Source organism: Aspergillus wentii (assembly GCF_001890725.1).
Source record: "Aspergillus wentii DTO 134E9 unplaced genomic scaffold ASPWEscaffold_1, whole genome shotgun sequence".
NCBI lineage: Eukaryota > Fungi > Ascomycota > Eurotiomycetes > Eurotiales > Aspergillaceae > Aspergillus > Aspergillus wentii.
This window is the reverse complement of record NW_024467832.1, coordinates 2,965,022-2,981,159: the sequence shown is the minus strand read 5'-3', so window position 1 is coordinate 2,981,159 and position 16,138 is coordinate 2,965,022. Positions and strand designations below refer to the sequence as shown.

At 47.1% G+C, this 16,138-nt stretch overlaps 6 protein-coding genes across 6 annotated transcripts; 3 read left to right on the top strand and 3 right to left on the bottom strand.

Moving 5' to 3' along the window:
- Positions 1–47: 47 nt before the first annotated feature.
- Positions 48–1,273, bottom strand: ASPWEDRAFT_98998 (putative integral ER membrane protein Scs2; the record flags this gene model as incomplete). Its single annotated transcript, XM_040839633.1, has 7 exons — positions 48–464; positions 521–616; positions 672–787; positions 843–901; positions 983–1,005; positions 1,093–1,163; positions 1,234–1,273. 7 exons carry the CDS (start codon positions 1,271–1,273, stop codon positions 48–50), a joined length of 822 nt encoding a protein of 273 aa, XP_040694840.1.
- A 1,471-nt stretch (positions 1,274–2,744) lies between these two features.
- ASPWEDRAFT_34659 (uncharacterized protein) lies at positions 2,745–4,008 on the top strand. Its single transcript, XM_040834056.1, has 3 exons — positions 2,745–2,905; positions 2,969–3,306; positions 3,360–4,008. The coding sequence occupies exons 1-3, from the start codon at positions 2,824–2,826 to the stop codon at positions 3,861–3,863; spliced, it is 924 nt and encodes a 307-aa protein (XP_040694839.1). The 5' UTR covers positions 2,745–2,823; the 3' UTR covers positions 3,864–4,008.
- Positions 4,009–4,471: 463 nt separating this feature from the next.
- On the top strand, positions 4,472–6,438 carry ASPWEDRAFT_100755 (RAD52 DNA repair protein RADC; the record flags this gene model as incomplete). The annotated part of the gene is made up of 5 exons (XM_040827327.1): positions 4,472–4,732; positions 4,788–4,874; positions 4,937–5,116; positions 5,166–5,349; positions 5,396–6,438. The coding sequence occupies 5 exons, from the start codon at positions 4,472–4,474 to the stop codon at positions 6,436–6,438; spliced, it is 1,755 nt and encodes a 584-aa protein (XP_040694838.1).
- Positions 6,439–7,036: 598 nt separating this feature from the next.
- On the bottom strand, positions 7,037–10,920 carry ASPWEDRAFT_178925 (uncharacterized protein). The gene is made up of 6 exons (XM_040831777.1): positions 10,461–10,920; positions 10,207–10,369; positions 9,725–10,150; positions 9,621–9,666; positions 7,995–9,571; positions 7,037–7,925 (listed from the first exon to the last, which is right to left on the bottom strand). Exons 1-6 carry the CDS (start codon positions 10,500–10,502, stop codon positions 7,468–7,470), a joined length of 2,712 nt encoding a protein of 903 aa, XP_040694837.1. The 5' UTR covers positions 10,503–10,920; the 3' UTR covers positions 7,037–7,467.
- Positions 10,921–11,232: 312 nt separating this feature from the next.
- Positions 11,233–13,460, bottom strand: ASPWEDRAFT_34654 (putative amino acid transporter). Its single transcript, XM_040834054.1, has 6 exons — positions 12,499–13,460; positions 12,287–12,446; positions 12,212–12,223; positions 11,957–12,161; positions 11,547–11,905; positions 11,233–11,481 (listed from the first exon to the last, which is right to left on the bottom strand). The coding sequence occupies exons 1-6, from the start codon at positions 13,438–13,440 to the stop codon at positions 11,450–11,452; spliced, it is 1,710 nt and encodes a 569-aa protein (XP_040694836.1). The 5' UTR covers positions 13,441–13,460; the 3' UTR covers positions 11,233–11,449.
- Positions 13,461–14,013: 553 nt separating this feature from the next.
- On the top strand, positions 14,014–15,830 carry ASPWEDRAFT_178923 (uncharacterized protein; the record flags this gene model as incomplete). Its single annotated transcript, XM_040831776.1, has 3 exons — positions 14,014–14,289; positions 14,350–15,030; positions 15,090–15,830. 3 exons carry the CDS (start codon positions 14,014–14,016, stop codon positions 15,828–15,830), a joined length of 1,698 nt encoding a protein of 565 aa, XP_040694835.1.
- Positions 15,831–16,138: the final 308 nt, after the last annotated feature.

Here is a 16,138-nt window from a genome sequence, read left to right as displayed (position 1 = left end):
AAAGAAAAAAAAGGGAAGAACGGAAGGGACAAGAGAGGAAGTAAGACCTAGAAGAAAAAGTAGGCGATCAAGAAACTTAGCAGGCACAACCCAGCGACAACCTGGACTGGCACACCAGACTCGGAGGACTGAGTATGTTGCTGCTGCGCCAATGGAGGAGTGGGCACCTTAGCGGTGTCGCCGCCGGTCTTCCTCTGTCTCAAGCCCTCGGCAAGTTTCTCTTGCAGTTTCTGGATCTGGGAGTTGGCTTCAGAGAGCTGCGCCTTGAGATCATCGCTGGGTGTACTGGCGAACGTCGAAGCCTCATTTGACTGTGGGGTCAAAGTTTCCCGCCTTTGTTTCTCGCTGAAGTCTGGCGGTGGGATAGGTGACGTGTCCTCGGCGGCTTTCTTGGAGAGACCAACTGCGGGGGTTTCGAAGGTACTGGGAGAGGTATACGCAGGAGGTTCGTCTTCATGAGCATCCTATATGACAGTCAGTTGCATGCATGATGTAAAAATCCGGGAATAGTTCCACATACAACGCCATTGGTCTCAGCGCCTTCTTCAGCCCCTGCGGCCAACCAGTTCACACGGATCTTGCGCTCTTGGATTGAGGATTTGGATGCCTTCTCGAACTATAGATTTGTCAGCGACAGTCCAAATGCTATACTAGAAAGAGTTTCAACGTACAATTGAGGTGACATTTGCGAACTCCATATCGCGGGTGACTGCGACAGTCTGAACCAGGAACTTGTCCTTGCACTTGGCATCATCGGCAGGTACATCCTTCATAGCCTGCAGCAACACTGTTCAAAATTATCAATCCATGCCATCCGGACATCAGGTGCCGAGTGTACCAACCTTGGACATCCACATGCTTGCCAGGCTCTATTCTTCCGGAGTTGGGTCGAACGCAGTAACTAGGGTTAGGCTTAGTTGGTGTTCATTCACGGATTTTTTTTTTGGAATTCGAACTCGAAAAGGGATAACGGAATACGCACTGTTTAGGAGCGGTGGTTTTGACCTAGCGCACAAATCATAGTCAGTATGCGATGGTCTTCCTGGCTTCCCGAGTCCTTGTCAGACCAGGGGGATGGGTGGCCCAACGCACCTTGAAGACAATGGCCTCCTGGTTCTGGTTGTTCAGGTGCAAGACCTGGCAAACTTCGCGGTCGAAAGGCCCTGTATATCCTTTGTCAGTTCCCGAAAAGAGTGACCAGCGTAGGCAACTTTGGAGACGGGGGAGACCCACGCTTGAAGTCCAGCTCGGGCGGGTTGAGCACAACGGACATGGTGGACACGGCACACAGCGAGATGCAGGTACGAACGATCGGAGCGCGCAAAGGAGTAGAGATGACGGAAGACAACGCTCTAGTAAGAACGGGGGAGAATAAAGAATGCTCTGTGGGGATGTGGGAGGAGAGTTAAAGATCCAGAAAGGGAGATGAGATATTCTAGCGCCGAGGCCAAGGGATAAGAGCAGTTGGTCTAGTCTGTTAGTTGTCGCCGTCGTAGTGTCTTATTATGATTAGCGATTATTCTTCCGACGGGGAATCGTCACTCGGGCTAACTTAGTTTGCGCTGCGTCGCGGCTGCTGGTTGGCCCGTGTCGCTGACTCAGCGCGCCAGTCAGGTGATGTCATTCGACGCTGCGCCGGTCGGTTTAATAGTATGCGCTTTCGCTCCTCAAACCATCTTCAAACAGTCATCGACGGGCATCGTCTGTGTGCAATACCCTCATTCTCGTGGTGTCTGTCATTATCTATCCCCTTGGGCTGTGGAGCCCAGCACCACCTCACTCCGGATCCACGGATTCGCATCCTCGGGACTTCCTTGCGACCCAAAAAGTTGGGCCTGACCTTTCACGGACGGTCTCTAAACATGTGATTTTACGGCGTTGGCAGATGAAGATGCTGCCTACTGTCCAGGAATTTATCCATTATTCCAAGCGAGGATATTAATGGTGATTACAGACTGATTCTGACATGACTTGCTGGCCAACAAACCCGGTTCATATTCCATTACTATATACAAAGTCGCACGGCGTACAGGGAACAGAATTACTCAACATATTGCAAACCGCTTCGACAATGCAAGAGCTGTGTTACACGAGTGATTAAATGAATCCTCATCTTTAAGACTTCGCCATTTCGCCATGAAACGAAAATACAAATGGTTCGTGGTTCGCATCGGTCCTAGTCATGACTAGAGGTCGAAGGTGAAACAAATGATCCCCAAGATTCAGATTGTTTTAGAAAGAGGTATTTCCGACAGAAAACTCCTTGCAGATACGTTAAGATCCGGTATTGTCTTAGACTTCAATGCCTGAACGATCTCATTTTGTGTCCTCAAGGCTCAGTCTGCCGCCTCAGATCAAATAGCCAGTCAAAATGACAAGCACATGGGTGCAAGGATAATTTCAACCTGGAATACTAAAAAGAAAAAGAGTCTCAAAACTGTTTTGCTCGCTTGAAATTAAAGTAGAAATAATTGACTGTATTGGCATTGTCAACAATGAATTCAGAGTAATATATGGATTGGAGCGAGACAGGGCATGTAAATGCATACAAAAAGTGGTGCGGGCCTTCCCGTCACTCGCCGCCTACCGATACGTCACCTGGAAGCTCACACCCAACTGATTGCTTTGTTCCATCAACAATCATCTTCACTTTTTCTTCTTTCCCACTTGAATAAATCCCAACCCTTTCATACACATCTAGCCTCACTTTCCTAGTGACGAAGCACCGGCTTCGTACTCTCTTACCCCACCTTGAGCTTGACAACTCTCCTCCCCACCAACGATCGCATCCTTCAACCTATCATCTTCCAACACAACACAACCATGGCTTCCGATTTAGACCAGCTCATTGAAATGGGCTTTGACCAGGAGAGAGCACAACTGGCAGTGACTAAAAGCGGTGGTCGTAAGTTTTCAACTGTTATCCGCTTGACAGGCTGTTATCTTGCAAGCTGAAACAATCACACAGTCCAAGGAGCTCTGGAATGGCTCGAACAAAACCAAGACAAGTCGCTCGAGGAGATCAAGGCTGCCGCAACCAACGAAGAGGAAGGCCCAGCACTTCAACCGGGTGAAGAGCCCCGCAGTCTGGTTTGCAATGAGTGCGGCAAGAAGTTTCGAAGCACGGCTCAGGCCGAATTCCACGCTTCAAAGTCCCAGCACGTCGATTTCGCCGAGTCTACAGAAGAGCTTGCACCTTTGACCGAGGAAGAAAAGAAACAGAAGCTTGAGGATCTGAGACAGAAGCTGGCAGCCAAGAGAGCGGTGCAGTCCGAGCAAGATAAGGTCGACAAGAAGAGGAATGAGGTACGGTATATCCTTTCGAAGTTTACCGAACAATTCTCACACATATTTTACAGGAAATTCGCAGGAAGAGTACCAAGGAGTCCCAAGATGCGAAGGAGGAGCTGCAACGAAAGCAGCAGATGAAGGAGGCAGCCAAGAAGAAGCAGGAAAAGCAGGATGAGATTGAGGCAAAGAAACGCATCAAGGCTAAGATTGAGGCGGACAAGGAAGAGCGGCGACTCAAGGCCGAACGGGAGAGGGCCCAGCGAGCTGGTGTGGCTCTTCCAGCCCAATCTGCATCTGCCCCGGCTCCAGCCTCTGGTCCTGTCGCTTCAAAACCCGCTTCTGCCTACACAGAGTCTCGCCTAAGGTTCCAGACGTCCAAGGGCAACGTTATGAAAACACTTCCTGTTACTACAACATTGTTCGAGGTTGCCGCGGCTCTGAAGCAGGAGGATGGTATCGAAGTTCAAAGCTTTCTTCAAACCTTTCCTAGGAAGGTCTTCAACTCGGAATTCTTTGGCGAATCGCTAAAGGACCTTGGCCTCACTCCCAGTGCGAGTCTTGTGATTCAGTGAGTCTGGTCACAGTTGGAGATACCCGACATGCCAGGTGATGATGAATGTTTCCAAAGGATGATGATGGCGTTTAGAAGATGATAGAATAATGACAAGAAAATTGAGATAATTGAAGCACAATTGACTACTCCCATGAGTTCCAACCATTCCTCCAAGTAATTTGCTTGAATAAAGTGTTTGACTGTATAGTTGCTAGTTTACACGGTATTTCGAAAACCCGGTATGAGAAACTTTCTCAAAATATTATATGCACAGAATATTATGGAAATCATATGCGAAAAATATCATCGATGGCATATGTCTAGCATGAATGCTCCGTAATGCAGTAGAATAGCATCACGTGATATCGCGATATGCCCGCGTCAGCATCCGTCACGCGTCGTACACGTCCGATCAGCACCATTGCAGCCGAAGCTGACCACCAATACCCCAAAGTCGACCGTTTTCACATTTCGATGATCTCTTCGACTTTTCAGGTTTTGCATCACATATAATGCCAGCGTGAGTTGATAACACCCACCAAAATCACCCCCAAGACCTACGACGAAGCTAATCGCGTCCCACCCAGTGTTGGCGACCAACATCGCGGTGGTCCAGCTAGCATCATGATGCCGAATTCCACGGGTTCCACGACTGGTAACCCGTTTGAAGAACCCCAACGTCGAATGAGCGAATACACGGCGCAGGAAATCGCTACACTTCAAGCACGTCTCGATAAGAAATTAGGCCCCGAATACATCTCCTCTAGACCTGGTGCTGCTGGACAGAGAGTGCATTATCTGTCCGCGGACAAATGCATTAATCTTGCCAATGAGGTTTTTGGATTTAATGGCTGGTCGAGCTCGATTCAAAATATCCAGATTGATTTTGTATGTTTATGGCGTGGAAGACTTCGCGTGAAGTATAAAGCTGATGGTGGGATAGGTCGAAGAGAGCCAGAATACCGGCAAGATAAGCTTGGGACTATCTGTGATAGTGAGAGTTGCATTAAAGGATGGGACTTTTCACGAGGTGGGTATTTAGCTGCGGTTATAATGTTCTACCATAGTTGGATGCTAATGCCTTGGATTTAGGACATCGGATACGGCCATATCGAAAACTGCAAGGGAAAAGCTGCTGCTTTTGAGAAAGCTAAGAAAGAAGGAACCACCGATGCCCTCAAACGTGCCTTAAGGAACTTCGGTAACGTGTTGGGTAACTGTATCTACGACAAAGATTATGTTTCTAAGGTGACCAAAGTGAAAGCTACCCCGGTATGGTATCTTGATATTATCATCTCAATTTTAAGCTGAACTTTACCAGGCCAGATGGGACGTCGACGATCTTCATCGCCATCCCGACTTTGCTCCAGTTAAGAAAGAAGCGATCCCACCAAAACCAAAACCAATTCCCGAGGATGATGATCTTCCTCCTCGCCCAACGGATACCAGGAAGACTAGTAATATCGAAGATACTGCTACATTTGATGGTGATGGCGAGTTTGGTAGTATGTATCACAAGCTCATTGGTCCGGGCATGGCTAACTGTATTAGGTGACCTATTTGACGAAGCCGATTTTGTTGATACCACAGGTGGAAATCCAGATGAAATCACACTAGAGCCCGAAACCCAGAGAAGACAACTACCGCCGACACCAATGAATGGCCCTAATAACGCCCAGCGAATGCCATTGAATAATATGCCCCGCCCTCCTGGAAGGCCTGACGCAGCAGTTGTAACGCCATCCAAGCCTGAACGAGCTTGGACTCCGGCGCCTATCAACAGACAACCAGCTGCTCCTGCCATGAACGGACGGCCAAACCCGCCTACGGCCAACAACCAGTATATGGCACAACGACAGTCTGCTCCAGTCCCAACACCGCAGCAAAATTTCCAAAATCCGAGAGTCGCGCCACCAGCTCAATCGCGATCTAGTCAGGAAGTTGCTCCGCCGGGCGGGGGTGGCCAAGTCCCTATCAAACGGGAACTCGGTCCCAATGTCAATGACGGAAATGCCCAAAACAACCTTGCTCCGGGCACGCCATCGTTTGACCCCCAACGCCCGCCTTCTGCCTCATTCTTTTCGGCTCGAGCAGTTGATATGCTACGAGACAACCCTAATTCAGCCCCACAGTTTGACCCTCATGCTGAAAGTCCATCTATTCGCAAAACAGCTGGAGTTGACCACACTAAAAGTGTTCCCATATCTAAACCAATGTTGAATGGCCCCTCTCCGGCTACAAACAATGCACGAGATTTCGTCAACCCTTCCGCAGATACCCATAGAAAGATTGGTGCCCCTGGTGGGGGTGGAATCGGTAGCCCGATGGCTAGAGGACCAACAACTTCGTCTTATCGTCCATTGACTCGACCGAATATACCGAATGGTGCGGCCCCGAACAGGGCATCAGTTGGCCCTCCAAATATCAATGGAAAACGACCACCATTGAATGACGTGACAAATGCAACTGCTGCTTCGGGTGGCAGCGGGACTGCCCCCAATTTTGGTGTTAACGACCCGAAAAGGCCGAGATTCAATGAGGGAGGTCTAAACCCTGCTATACAGCAGCAGCAGCCCCAACAGCAACAGAAATAATCTCGATGCTCTATATTTAATACCACGAACAGCATTTTTACGACCATGCGGAACTTTGGATCACCTACGGCTGTCTGGTGATCGTCATTTTTAGGGAACTTTGAGCGGAAACGGCGTTCATAGGGGTAAGGGAATAGATAATGGAGTGAAACCAACAGAACCTAACGACTGGACCTTTTTATTTGTATCTGGCCTTGATTGCATACTTACTCGTATCTTCCTACTCGTGTCATTCCTTTTATCGGTCTTTGTTGTGGATGATACCAGGGCAGTATACTATTGATTCGAGAACATACATATCATCTTATGTTACGGAAAGGTTTTCATTTGGAATGGGCATTTTCTCACGTCGTGGTCTATTGATACCATATACTTTGATTTGAACTCTATTTGAGTCCTTTTATTTATTTATTTTTTTTTTTCTTCGGGCCATTTGTTGAAGTGAAAGTTGAGGGTTGTCTATTCATCAAAGTTACGGCGGTGACATAAAAGACTCCATCACTATACTAATTATAGATAGTAGAGAATTAACAAAAACAATTATCAGAAGACAAACTGCATTTTGTTTGGATGGGAATATCTTATGTAGAAACGCTTTGAAGACGAATGGATCTGAATTCTCCTGGAGTTCTAGCCCTAGTAACATGACATGCGTAAAATACATATTCCTTTTTTTGCTCGTTTTTTGAATCATTTCAGAAAAGAAAACAATGCCAATTGAAAAGAAAAAAACCCCCCGTTCGGTATTCGAAAAGGAGACTGAGATGGGGAAGTAGAAATTACATAGCGCAAACCCGAACCGCAGAAGGAAATGAAATCGTACAGAAAAATTTGAAAGAAATCATCTCAGATAGAAAGGAATAAAAAGACAGGCGCAAATGATTAAAAAAGGATGGTCCGAAGATACGATAATCCACAGTAGCACAATTGCAATTATGCCTGCCATCAACCATTGTACTTTAGATGTTGGCGCACAGGGACTAGATTGCCTTTTGTTGTCATTCGATCAATAACAAAAGACATTGGATTTCAACAAAGGGGCTTATGATTATCAGAAACCGCATACCGTGAGCTTTGAAGACCTCCTTTGAAAACAGAACTAGTAGATCTCGCTACAGGGAAACGGTTTTCCTCTATTTCCTTGGGGGCATGGATAGACTTGGACATCGTATTAGCCTTGGGGGCGAAAAGGGACTGCCCTAAGGCACCCGTACCGACGTCAGGCTTTTGCAAAGTCTTGAATGCTGGGGCCGTGGAGAGGGCGGGTTGAGTTGTTAGTACTCCTGGTTTTTCGGCGTTGGCTGCAGTCTTAGGCTTGTTTTCTGCGGGATACGTAGAAATGTTCTCGACATTCAGTGGCTGTAAAGCCTCCTTAGGAGATCCTGGCTGAGTAGGCGAATTCGTAGAGCTAGTGTCGTTGAAAACCGAAGGCTTCACTTTCGTGGATCGATCTGGAAACGAAAACTTCACCTTGGACTCGTGTCGCTCTATACAATTGTTTTTAGTCTTGGTCAAAAAAGGTAAATGGTAAAAGGGAATTCACTAGTTTGACATACCGTCTGCATGATGCTTTGACAATGATAAGGTGTCCTTGTTTACCCCAGAAACTGAGCGACCACCTCTGCCTGGAAGTAGATGGTCCCCGACACTCAGACGACTCTCCGGACTCTCCGAATTTTGCTCATAATAGGTCTGCCTGCCCGGAAGCAAACCATCTCCAATCTTGCTAATATTGAACGAGCCTTGTGTAGAATAAGCTGATCTGCCTGGAAGCAGGCCGTCTCCAAGCAGGCTACTGGTTGAGCCTCGCTTAGAATGAGTTGGCCCAATTGTAGACTGGAAGCTCGTTGAGTCGCTTGAAATACTGTTTGTTGGAGAACGGTATTTGGTGAAACTTGTGGCCCTGGTGGGAACAAAGGGTGCTGCTGAAACAGCATTCCTAAGACTCCGTATGCTAGGGCTATCTTCGGGTAAGGCCAATTTCTTGATGCGTTGACCGGAGGGAGTACCTTCAACTGGCAAAGAGAGCGACTGTGCTTCCTTAGAATCGACCTTTGGTTCCTCTGTCGTTTTGGTTGGCTCAGGCTCGTTGTTCGTGGCCTTCCCAGGCGTGTCAGTCAAATGAGACTGATGGGTGGCTTCTCGGGGTTGGTTATCTGTAGATGGAGCCGAAGACTTTGCCGAATCTTGCGTGGCCATACGACGCTCTTTCTCAAGCTCTTTTTCGAGCACTTGCTTGCATTCCTTCAGATTTTGCAAGTACCGATCCGAGAGAGACGTGCTTTCCATGAGTTTTTCGAGCAATGCGATCTCGTGTTGTAACGCACCAACGGGGCCATCGTTCTTGGGTAAAGTGGCAGAGGTAGATTCGTCAACCTTTCGATCTTCTTCCTTCTTTATCATAGAGGATTCCTTGAAGCTAAGCCTTCTTCTGGGGCTGGGGAAAGATGAAGACGATGGGGTATTAGGAGCATCCGAAGAGCCTTGCTGGAAGTCTATTCCTTTCAGATCCTCAAAGATCGGGCTCATGAGCATTGCCACCTCCGACTTTCCTTCCTTAGGTGGCGTGGTGCTGAAATCGAGGAGCAATTCCTCGGCAGCATCAGGAACGCCTTTGGGCTCCTCATTTTGTTTCGTGGTAGGAATGTCCATGGGTAACAACCGAAGTACCTTTGAAGAAAGATCTTCAAGTCGTGGCTCTTCAGTTGCAGTTTTCACAACCACCGAGCCACTCTCAGAAGGAGTCTCTAGGCTCATTACTTCAGAAAGACCGTCTTGATCATCTGCCACACGCGCATTTGCTGCAGGGGCAGAAACAGATACATGGGGTACATCAGACTTTGCAGCAATACTAGGACTATTAACAGAAGGTCTTGGACTAGGAATTGCCCTGGATTGCTCCTCTAAACGAACAGAAGAAATGGAAGGCTGACCCAAAAGTGAATCGGTGGCCTTCTTTTGTGGCACCTTTTCCTTTTTGTCGTTATCTTCTGACGCCTTCTTGTTTGTCGCGGATGCATTTTCGTCAGGTGTCTTGCTGGCCCTGGGAGAGTTTTCAACAGACGATCGATTGCTGACGCTACGAGCAGCAGCAAGGAAGTCTTCAGGGGAGCAGAGACTTGATGGAATGCTCCTGGAAGTTGGTGTCAGATAAACAAACCCACGAGGAGGGACAAACTTACATAGGTCGCCTCGTTTTGATAAAGGGCTGCTCTGGTTTCTTGAATTCTAGGTTGTGATCATGCTATTAGATATTTCTCTAATTTCATCTGGGTAATTCGCTTACTTTCTTTGAACTTTTGCGGCATGCTCTGGCCTTGTTTCGGAGAAATGTTGCTGCTGTTGATATCAAGTGCAGGATCAAGTGGACGGCTCCGGGCAGGAGGCAACTGGACTATGTGATGTCCCAACTTCGAGACAGCCCCCTGGCTAGATGTTCTGCTCGAAGCACTCGGCGTAGCGCTTGTGTGGCCACCAACAACTGAAGGCTGTCTGGAGCCCCGCCCTCTTGTCCCTATAACACCACCACCACGGCCTCCAAATGTTGCTCGGGTAGAGTTGGAATGATTACCACTCCTCTTGGAAGATAAGTCATAGCTCTGGCCACCGCTTTCGTGAATTATGGCATTAAGTTGCGCACGATGGCTCTGACCGTGAAGTAACGGGTCCAGGTCCTCCAGATCTTCGGTGTCCCCTAATTCCTTGTACACATCTGCCAGAGATTTAGTCATGGGATGCAATTGTATGTCATTGAGCGCAGCTACTCACTTGCCCAACCAGAAAGTTTTCCCTCATTTTTCTTGGCCAATCTATGAGCTTCTGATCCCGCCGTATTGGTCATCCGAAGTGCTTCGATATCCTCCAAACGTTCTCTAAATCTCTTGGTATCTGATGTTGAGATGTGCTCCCGTCTAGCCGTTCCTAAATCTGCCTATTCGAAATCTAGGTCAGTTTCTGCTAGGAAATAAGAGAGCCCATGCCGATGAGGATTGGAGTGAAAGCAAAGCAATTAGAGAACTCACCATCTGCAGCCTTTTGAGCCGCTCGGCCTGCGTTGAATCCATCTCTCCTGCTGGCCAGCAGATGCGGCAATCGTAAGCCAAAGAGATGCAGGGCGAGTCTGGTCAAGAAGCAGTATTTCTGAGGGGTCCCCAGCTCTGGTGGGGGAATTGTCTGGGGATGAGAGCAGTGAATGAAGGTCGAAGAAAGTCTGGAGAGAAATATTCCAGGAGGGGAAGATTGGGCCCTTATTAGAAAGAAAGAAAGAGAATTGAATTGAATTGAACGACGGGGGGAAAGGAAAAAAATCAGTGACAGCCGTCTTCGACAGCCTCAAACGCTGCGAGATACGGAAATAATTCCTCCAGATGGAACTAAATTGCGCGTATGGAGCTGGTGATGGAGGTATTCATCCTGAAGGTACCACAGGTAGAGGGATGGTTTGGTAGAGATGAGGACAAAAGAGACTGGGGAAGAGCTGCAGCTGGAAAGATGCAGAAAACAAAGAGAAATTGGGTGAGGAGGGATGAATCTAAAGTCTAGGGCTGTTGCTGCAGCGGCAGCCTGCAAACGCAGAAGCTCGGCGAAAAAAAGAAACACCCCAAACAAAGTGATTGGTTGTGTGAGCGATTAGATAGCTGTATTCTTTGTGTTAGAAACAATGTTTTAGTACTGATCTATCAGAAATGAAGATTCACAGTCCTCTGTTGAATCAAAGGCGAGCATACAATACCTATACTATGAGGTCTCTAGAGTATCGGTTCAAACTACTGGCGCTAATTGAGGAACCCAATGGGTTATCCTACTCCATTAACTGTATTTTTCGGTCTCATTTCTGAACGGTCGCCATACAATGCATGTCTGATATAATGATTCTGCGCAAGATGTAGGTGAAACGACATTGAAAACGGTATATACACTGAATTTGAGTAGGACGGCGAGTCTATGAAAATCAAGTCTAAATGTAGTAAGATACAAGGCAGAATTTGTAGTTTTGAAATGTATGGCACTTTCAAGCAGCGCAAGAACCGGAGCCGCCCTCATCTATTGATTTCATATCAGGTTAGCAAGTCCAATACGACGAGGCAATGAGAGAAGGGTCAACATACTGCTCATCATCTTAGCAATGGCCTGGACAAGACTAACTCCCATGACGGCGATTCCGAACGCTATGCACAGATAAGCAGGGATTTTTGCCTTTCGGCTTGTATTGCTTAGTTTGATGTAGCAAAGAGGAGGGAAGATATAGGCCAAGGCAGAGGCACTTGTCGCTCCGATGAGCTCAAACACAGCTCCTAGATCGCAGGTTACCAAGGCCAAAGCCATGGACGTTACGACCAGGGATGTTGTAAATATCAAATGCCGGTTCAAGTGAAACGGCTCGTCAGGGTAGTAATAGGTTGTCATAACTGATCGACACACAAATGCTTCCAGCGGCAAGGTGGTGAGCATGTTGAGGCCAAAACATCTGATCAAGTTAGCTCAATGATCCATGCTGGCCAGGAATTGTAAATCATACAGCCGTGCTATATTCACCAATATATTGTCCGATGGAAAGTTATTCAGAACATTTCCTTGAGTTTGAGAGCCAAAGGTAAGGAAGCCTGTAATACCCATAGCCAGGCACATGAATAAGGATACTGCTGTTGAATAGTGGGTAACACGGGCAAAACGATCCATCGTCGGTTTCTGAAGTGAGCCATAGATCAAAAGACTATTATGGTCTTTGGAAAAGGTCAGCTTCGGACGGCCTAAAAGATGCGATATGACGTACGGCAAACAAATGCTGCAGAATCGATTAGCTTTAGATTCCAACTGAGATACTGGAATTGAGTGCTATTATACATACCAAAAGATATCACTCCGACTGCCTGGAAGAAGCCAGAATTGACAAGAACAAGATTCTTTACATCTCCTCGCGACTCTGGAGGGACGCGGAATCCTTGGGTGATGACGGTGATCACAATCACTATCATGCTTATCAACGCAAGGGTGGACGCTTTTGCCAACTACATATACATCAGCGTTCTGTTCGGCTAGTCGTTTTATAGGTCTTCGAACCTTGGCAATGTCCCGATACAGAGACAATGGGTATGAGATACCAAGGACAAAAAGGACGATTATGGCGCGCCTGTCGGTAAGAAGCCAGAGGAATGACATATCTCGAAGGGAAGGGAATAGAGCGTTGAACACATGTGGAATAGTATCTCCAACAATAATACAGAAAGCAACCATGCCTCCAAAGGCAAAAGCCCATTGAGCAAGGGAAATGGCGATGAGTCCACTTTTTCCGAAACAATGTTGCATAGTTGCCTGGAAAGAGTCCGCGCCGCTCAACTTGGAGTTGACCACGATCAAACGAATCGTCCAGTCCACGGCAATTGTAAGCGCAACCAGAAGCCCTATGCCCATAACCATCCCTGCTTGTCGGAGCGCATAAGGCTGCCCGATAATACCGGCGCCAATGATGCTATTTGCCATATTCATAAACGCCATCCGCATCCCACTCCTGGGTCTAGCGCTCTCCAAATGGTCTTCAGGGAAGAAGTCCTCAGAAGTCGCAAGCGTCACACTCGGGGCCTCAATATCTGTCAATAGAGGAACCATCTGCCCCCTGTTTCTTCGCCCTGGGTCATTTTGGTTATCGTGCTCGTAATCTTCTTCTTCTATCCATAGCGTATCTGAGTTGGGGGAATGGCCACCCGAACGGTGTTCTTCCTCCGATTCCTCGTCGAGATCAAATCGAACACGGTTCGGCGTGCGAGGAGTACGACGTTGTCCATCCGGGACAGGCTGCGACATCGAGGATTGTCGTCGTAGGTCGTCAGGTCGTGTGTTAGGTGGGATTGTAATAGTCGGAGGCGCGGGCGGATTGGATCTAGTGGGATGGACTATCAAGTGGGGTTCTTCGATGGGAGACGCTAAAAGTAGGGATTGAGATTCCCCTCCATCTGGGCCGTTTTGGCCATCCAGGAGAGCATCGTGTCCTTCATCCCTGGGCATGGCTGAGTATGAGACTTGTCCATTCGCATCTCCGCATCCGGTGTTTTGGGGCCAGATAATCACGGAGGTGACACGTGATGGGCCTTATCGATAAGCCGACACGTAGATCTACAGGGGCAAATGACGACTTACGCGGTTACACCGGCTTGACAATATTTAATATTTAATATTTAATTCTATTAGGGGTATGGGGATTGATCCGGAAATCTTTCTTTGATTCTCTTATTTAAGTTTGTTACTATCACGTTTGTGGCGTTGTAATGCTTCTTTCATTCTACAGCACATTCCATCTATATAAACAATGGAGATAGCCTCGCTTCTTTCATTTCTTAGAGATCATGCACACAAATAAGTAGACTAGAGATCAAAGAGAAAAAGGCTAGATATATTTCTAATTAGATATATGAATTTATACCTCATAGTTGTATGAATTATTTGCTATGTTCTTAGCTGCCACTGACTGCCAGAATAGGGTTGGCCTGTCGTGTGCCCCAAAAGACAATCCTTCAACCCCTCCATCCTTTCAACACATCTCAATTGACCATCATGCTCACATCTTAGAGCTTAGTTACAATGAGCTCTACAATCGACCTGGGTAAGAGCATTTTTCAAACTCAGGGCTCGAGCTTGAATCTTACCTTACGTGCTTCAGCGGTGATGGCCCTACCCCCGGAGTCTACCCTTTCAAGAAGCTCTAAGGATGCTGAAGAATTATTTCGCTCTGGAGGCTTATGGGTGATACAAGCACCCGAACTGAAGCTACATATTTGTATCACTGCAGGGCCAGAAGTGACGCACTGTGCTTCAGCATTTTCCTCGAAACTCGGGCAGGTCCTCTGCAATTCAAAGGTATCTGACGTTTTGATCAGACTCATGGCTTCTCAAGCCATTGCTAACATCTACCGGTAGCTTTGGGTGGATCTAGGTCTTGCTGTTATCTTCAAAAGCTGCGACCATGTCGTTGGACCAAACCATTCAACCATCTTCCAGCTCTCTTTTGGGCTTTGCAGGAGGACAAAACACTCCACGTTCTCGAAATCCTTACGACTACCAGCTGAGATGCGATGCTACAATGAGGCCATACCACCTATCGATATCCCCACTGCTTACCTGGCTACAATCAACGTCTCTTTGGAGTATAATTACTGCTCTGAGAGTCCACAACCATATATATCCTGTGGCCCGATGACACCAAAACTCCTAGAACCGCTACAATATCCAATAGATAAAGATGAGAACCTGGAAGATGATATCCTAGACGAACAGTGTCTCTATTTCAACTCCTTACCGCAGCCATCAAACATGGCTACTTTTAAAAATGGTGTATCGATATTCGTGGAGGAACTTGAACAATTGAATGAAGAATGGAATAATCCTCCCGAAAAACACATGAATGAAGAGACATTTCAATGGGAAAGTAATGGGACTCAGTCCGTCCAAGACTTCCACACATTATTTGATACTGGTTTTCGAGCCCTGATTTTCCAATATCCGTCGCCTGCCGATAAAAGATCCAAAAGATCGAAAAAGGAACGGTCACAATGTCTCTCTGAAATTGCTCCTGCTGTGTTTAGTCGTGGTTATCGTGAAGTGAGTCCAAACATTCAAAGTCATATACCGCCGACTAACTTCATTTTCCTACCAAACAGGCCATGAGCCAACGGTCCCAGTTTATTCCGTTGATTGCGAAGTCCCTCAGTTCTATCCTGGACAGAACCACCGATCCAAACTTGCTGCCGAAGATTTCCGCTCTCAAGTCGTTAAACCATTCACGATCAGAAGGCCTACCTCCTTCGAACGCGATGGATACAAGAAACGCAATAAAATCGTCACTTTGGAGTATCGCCCAAAAGCAACTCTATAACCCAAAAGCCTCAAGAAATCTAAGCCCATTGGAAACTGCACCCATTCACGATGAAGAGCACCCTACGCTTGAGGGCTCCTTGCTCGCGGTCTCCATCACAGACGAAGCAGACTATGCATGGGATGGAGACGAAGATGACACACTAAACTATGACTCAGACTCTCTAGACCCCCAAGAGCATTTCGAAATCTGGGAAACAGAAAACGGAGACGACACTCTTATTTCCCTAGCAGAAGATCACTCAATTGGCATGCTGGATGGGAACAATACCGACGACGACCAGATAGAAACACAAGACACAACGTTATGTACCCCGGAGAATGCAGATCAGATCGTTTCATATCTATCACCGACTCCCTTTGACGATGGGCCACTGTGTCAGTCTGGTCTAAGTGATAGCGAAATGCTCGCTTCTGACCCGTTTGACGAGGCCATTTCGAGTCCGTATTTCTGTCTAAATGGGCTAGACCTCATGGATGAGGTGGCAGGCTTTGATGAGGATCTTGATGATATGTTGTGTGGTTAATGAGGGCCACGATTGTGATGAATGCATGTATTTGTACATATCCTGCTGTATAAATAGAACAGCCCCAGTTATTAATGGAAAGAGCATCCTGCTCGTGGGATAGAAGATAGAGAAGCACTCTGACTACGTATAAATATGTGGATGGTCTTCATATTCTATACTGTTATTGAGGAATATGAAAAAAAGAAGGCGAGAAACAAAGCATAGTCAATGGTTTTACAGAATGGCTAATTCGTGATAGAAAGCCTTCCGGTGTTCTAAACTTTAGATACAAACCTCCCGCTAGGAGAGCAAGATATCAAACGAGC

Coding starts and splice junctions, on each gene's coding strand:
- ASPWEDRAFT_34659 (XM_040834056.1), top strand. CDS start 2,824: ATGGCTTCCGATTTAGACCAGCTCATTGAAATGGGCTTTGACCAGGAG. Junction 2,906..2,968: donor AGTGACTAAAAGCGGTGGTC/GTAAGTTTTCAA, acceptor ACAATCACACAG/TCCAAGGAGCTCTGGAATGG. Junction 3,307..3,359: donor TCGACAAGAAGAGGAATGAG/GTACGGTATATC, acceptor CATATTTTACAG/GAAATTCGCAGGAAGAGTAC.
- ASPWEDRAFT_178925 (XM_040831777.1), bottom strand. CDS start 10,502: ATGGATTCAACGCAGGCCGAGCGGCTCAAAAGGCTGCAGATG. Junction 10,370..10,460: donor GGCTCAAAAGGCTGCAGATG/GTGAGTTCTCTA, acceptor GATTTCGAATAG/GCAGATTTAGGAACGGCTAG. Junction 7,926..7,994: donor GTCAAAGCATCATGCAGACG/GTATGTCAAACT, acceptor ACAATTGTATAG/AGCGACACGAGTCCAAGGTG.
- ASPWEDRAFT_34654 (XM_040834054.1), bottom strand. CDS start 13,440: ATGCCCAGGGATGAAGGACACGATGCTCTCCTGGATGGCCAAAACGGC. Junction 11,906..11,956: donor TTGGTGAATATAGCACGGCT/GTATGATTTACA, acceptor TAACTTGATCAG/ATGTTTTGGCCTCAACATGC. Junction 11,482..11,546: donor CATTGCTAAGATGATGAGCA/GTATGTTGACCC, acceptor TGAAATCAATAG/ATGAGGGCGGCTCCGGTTCT.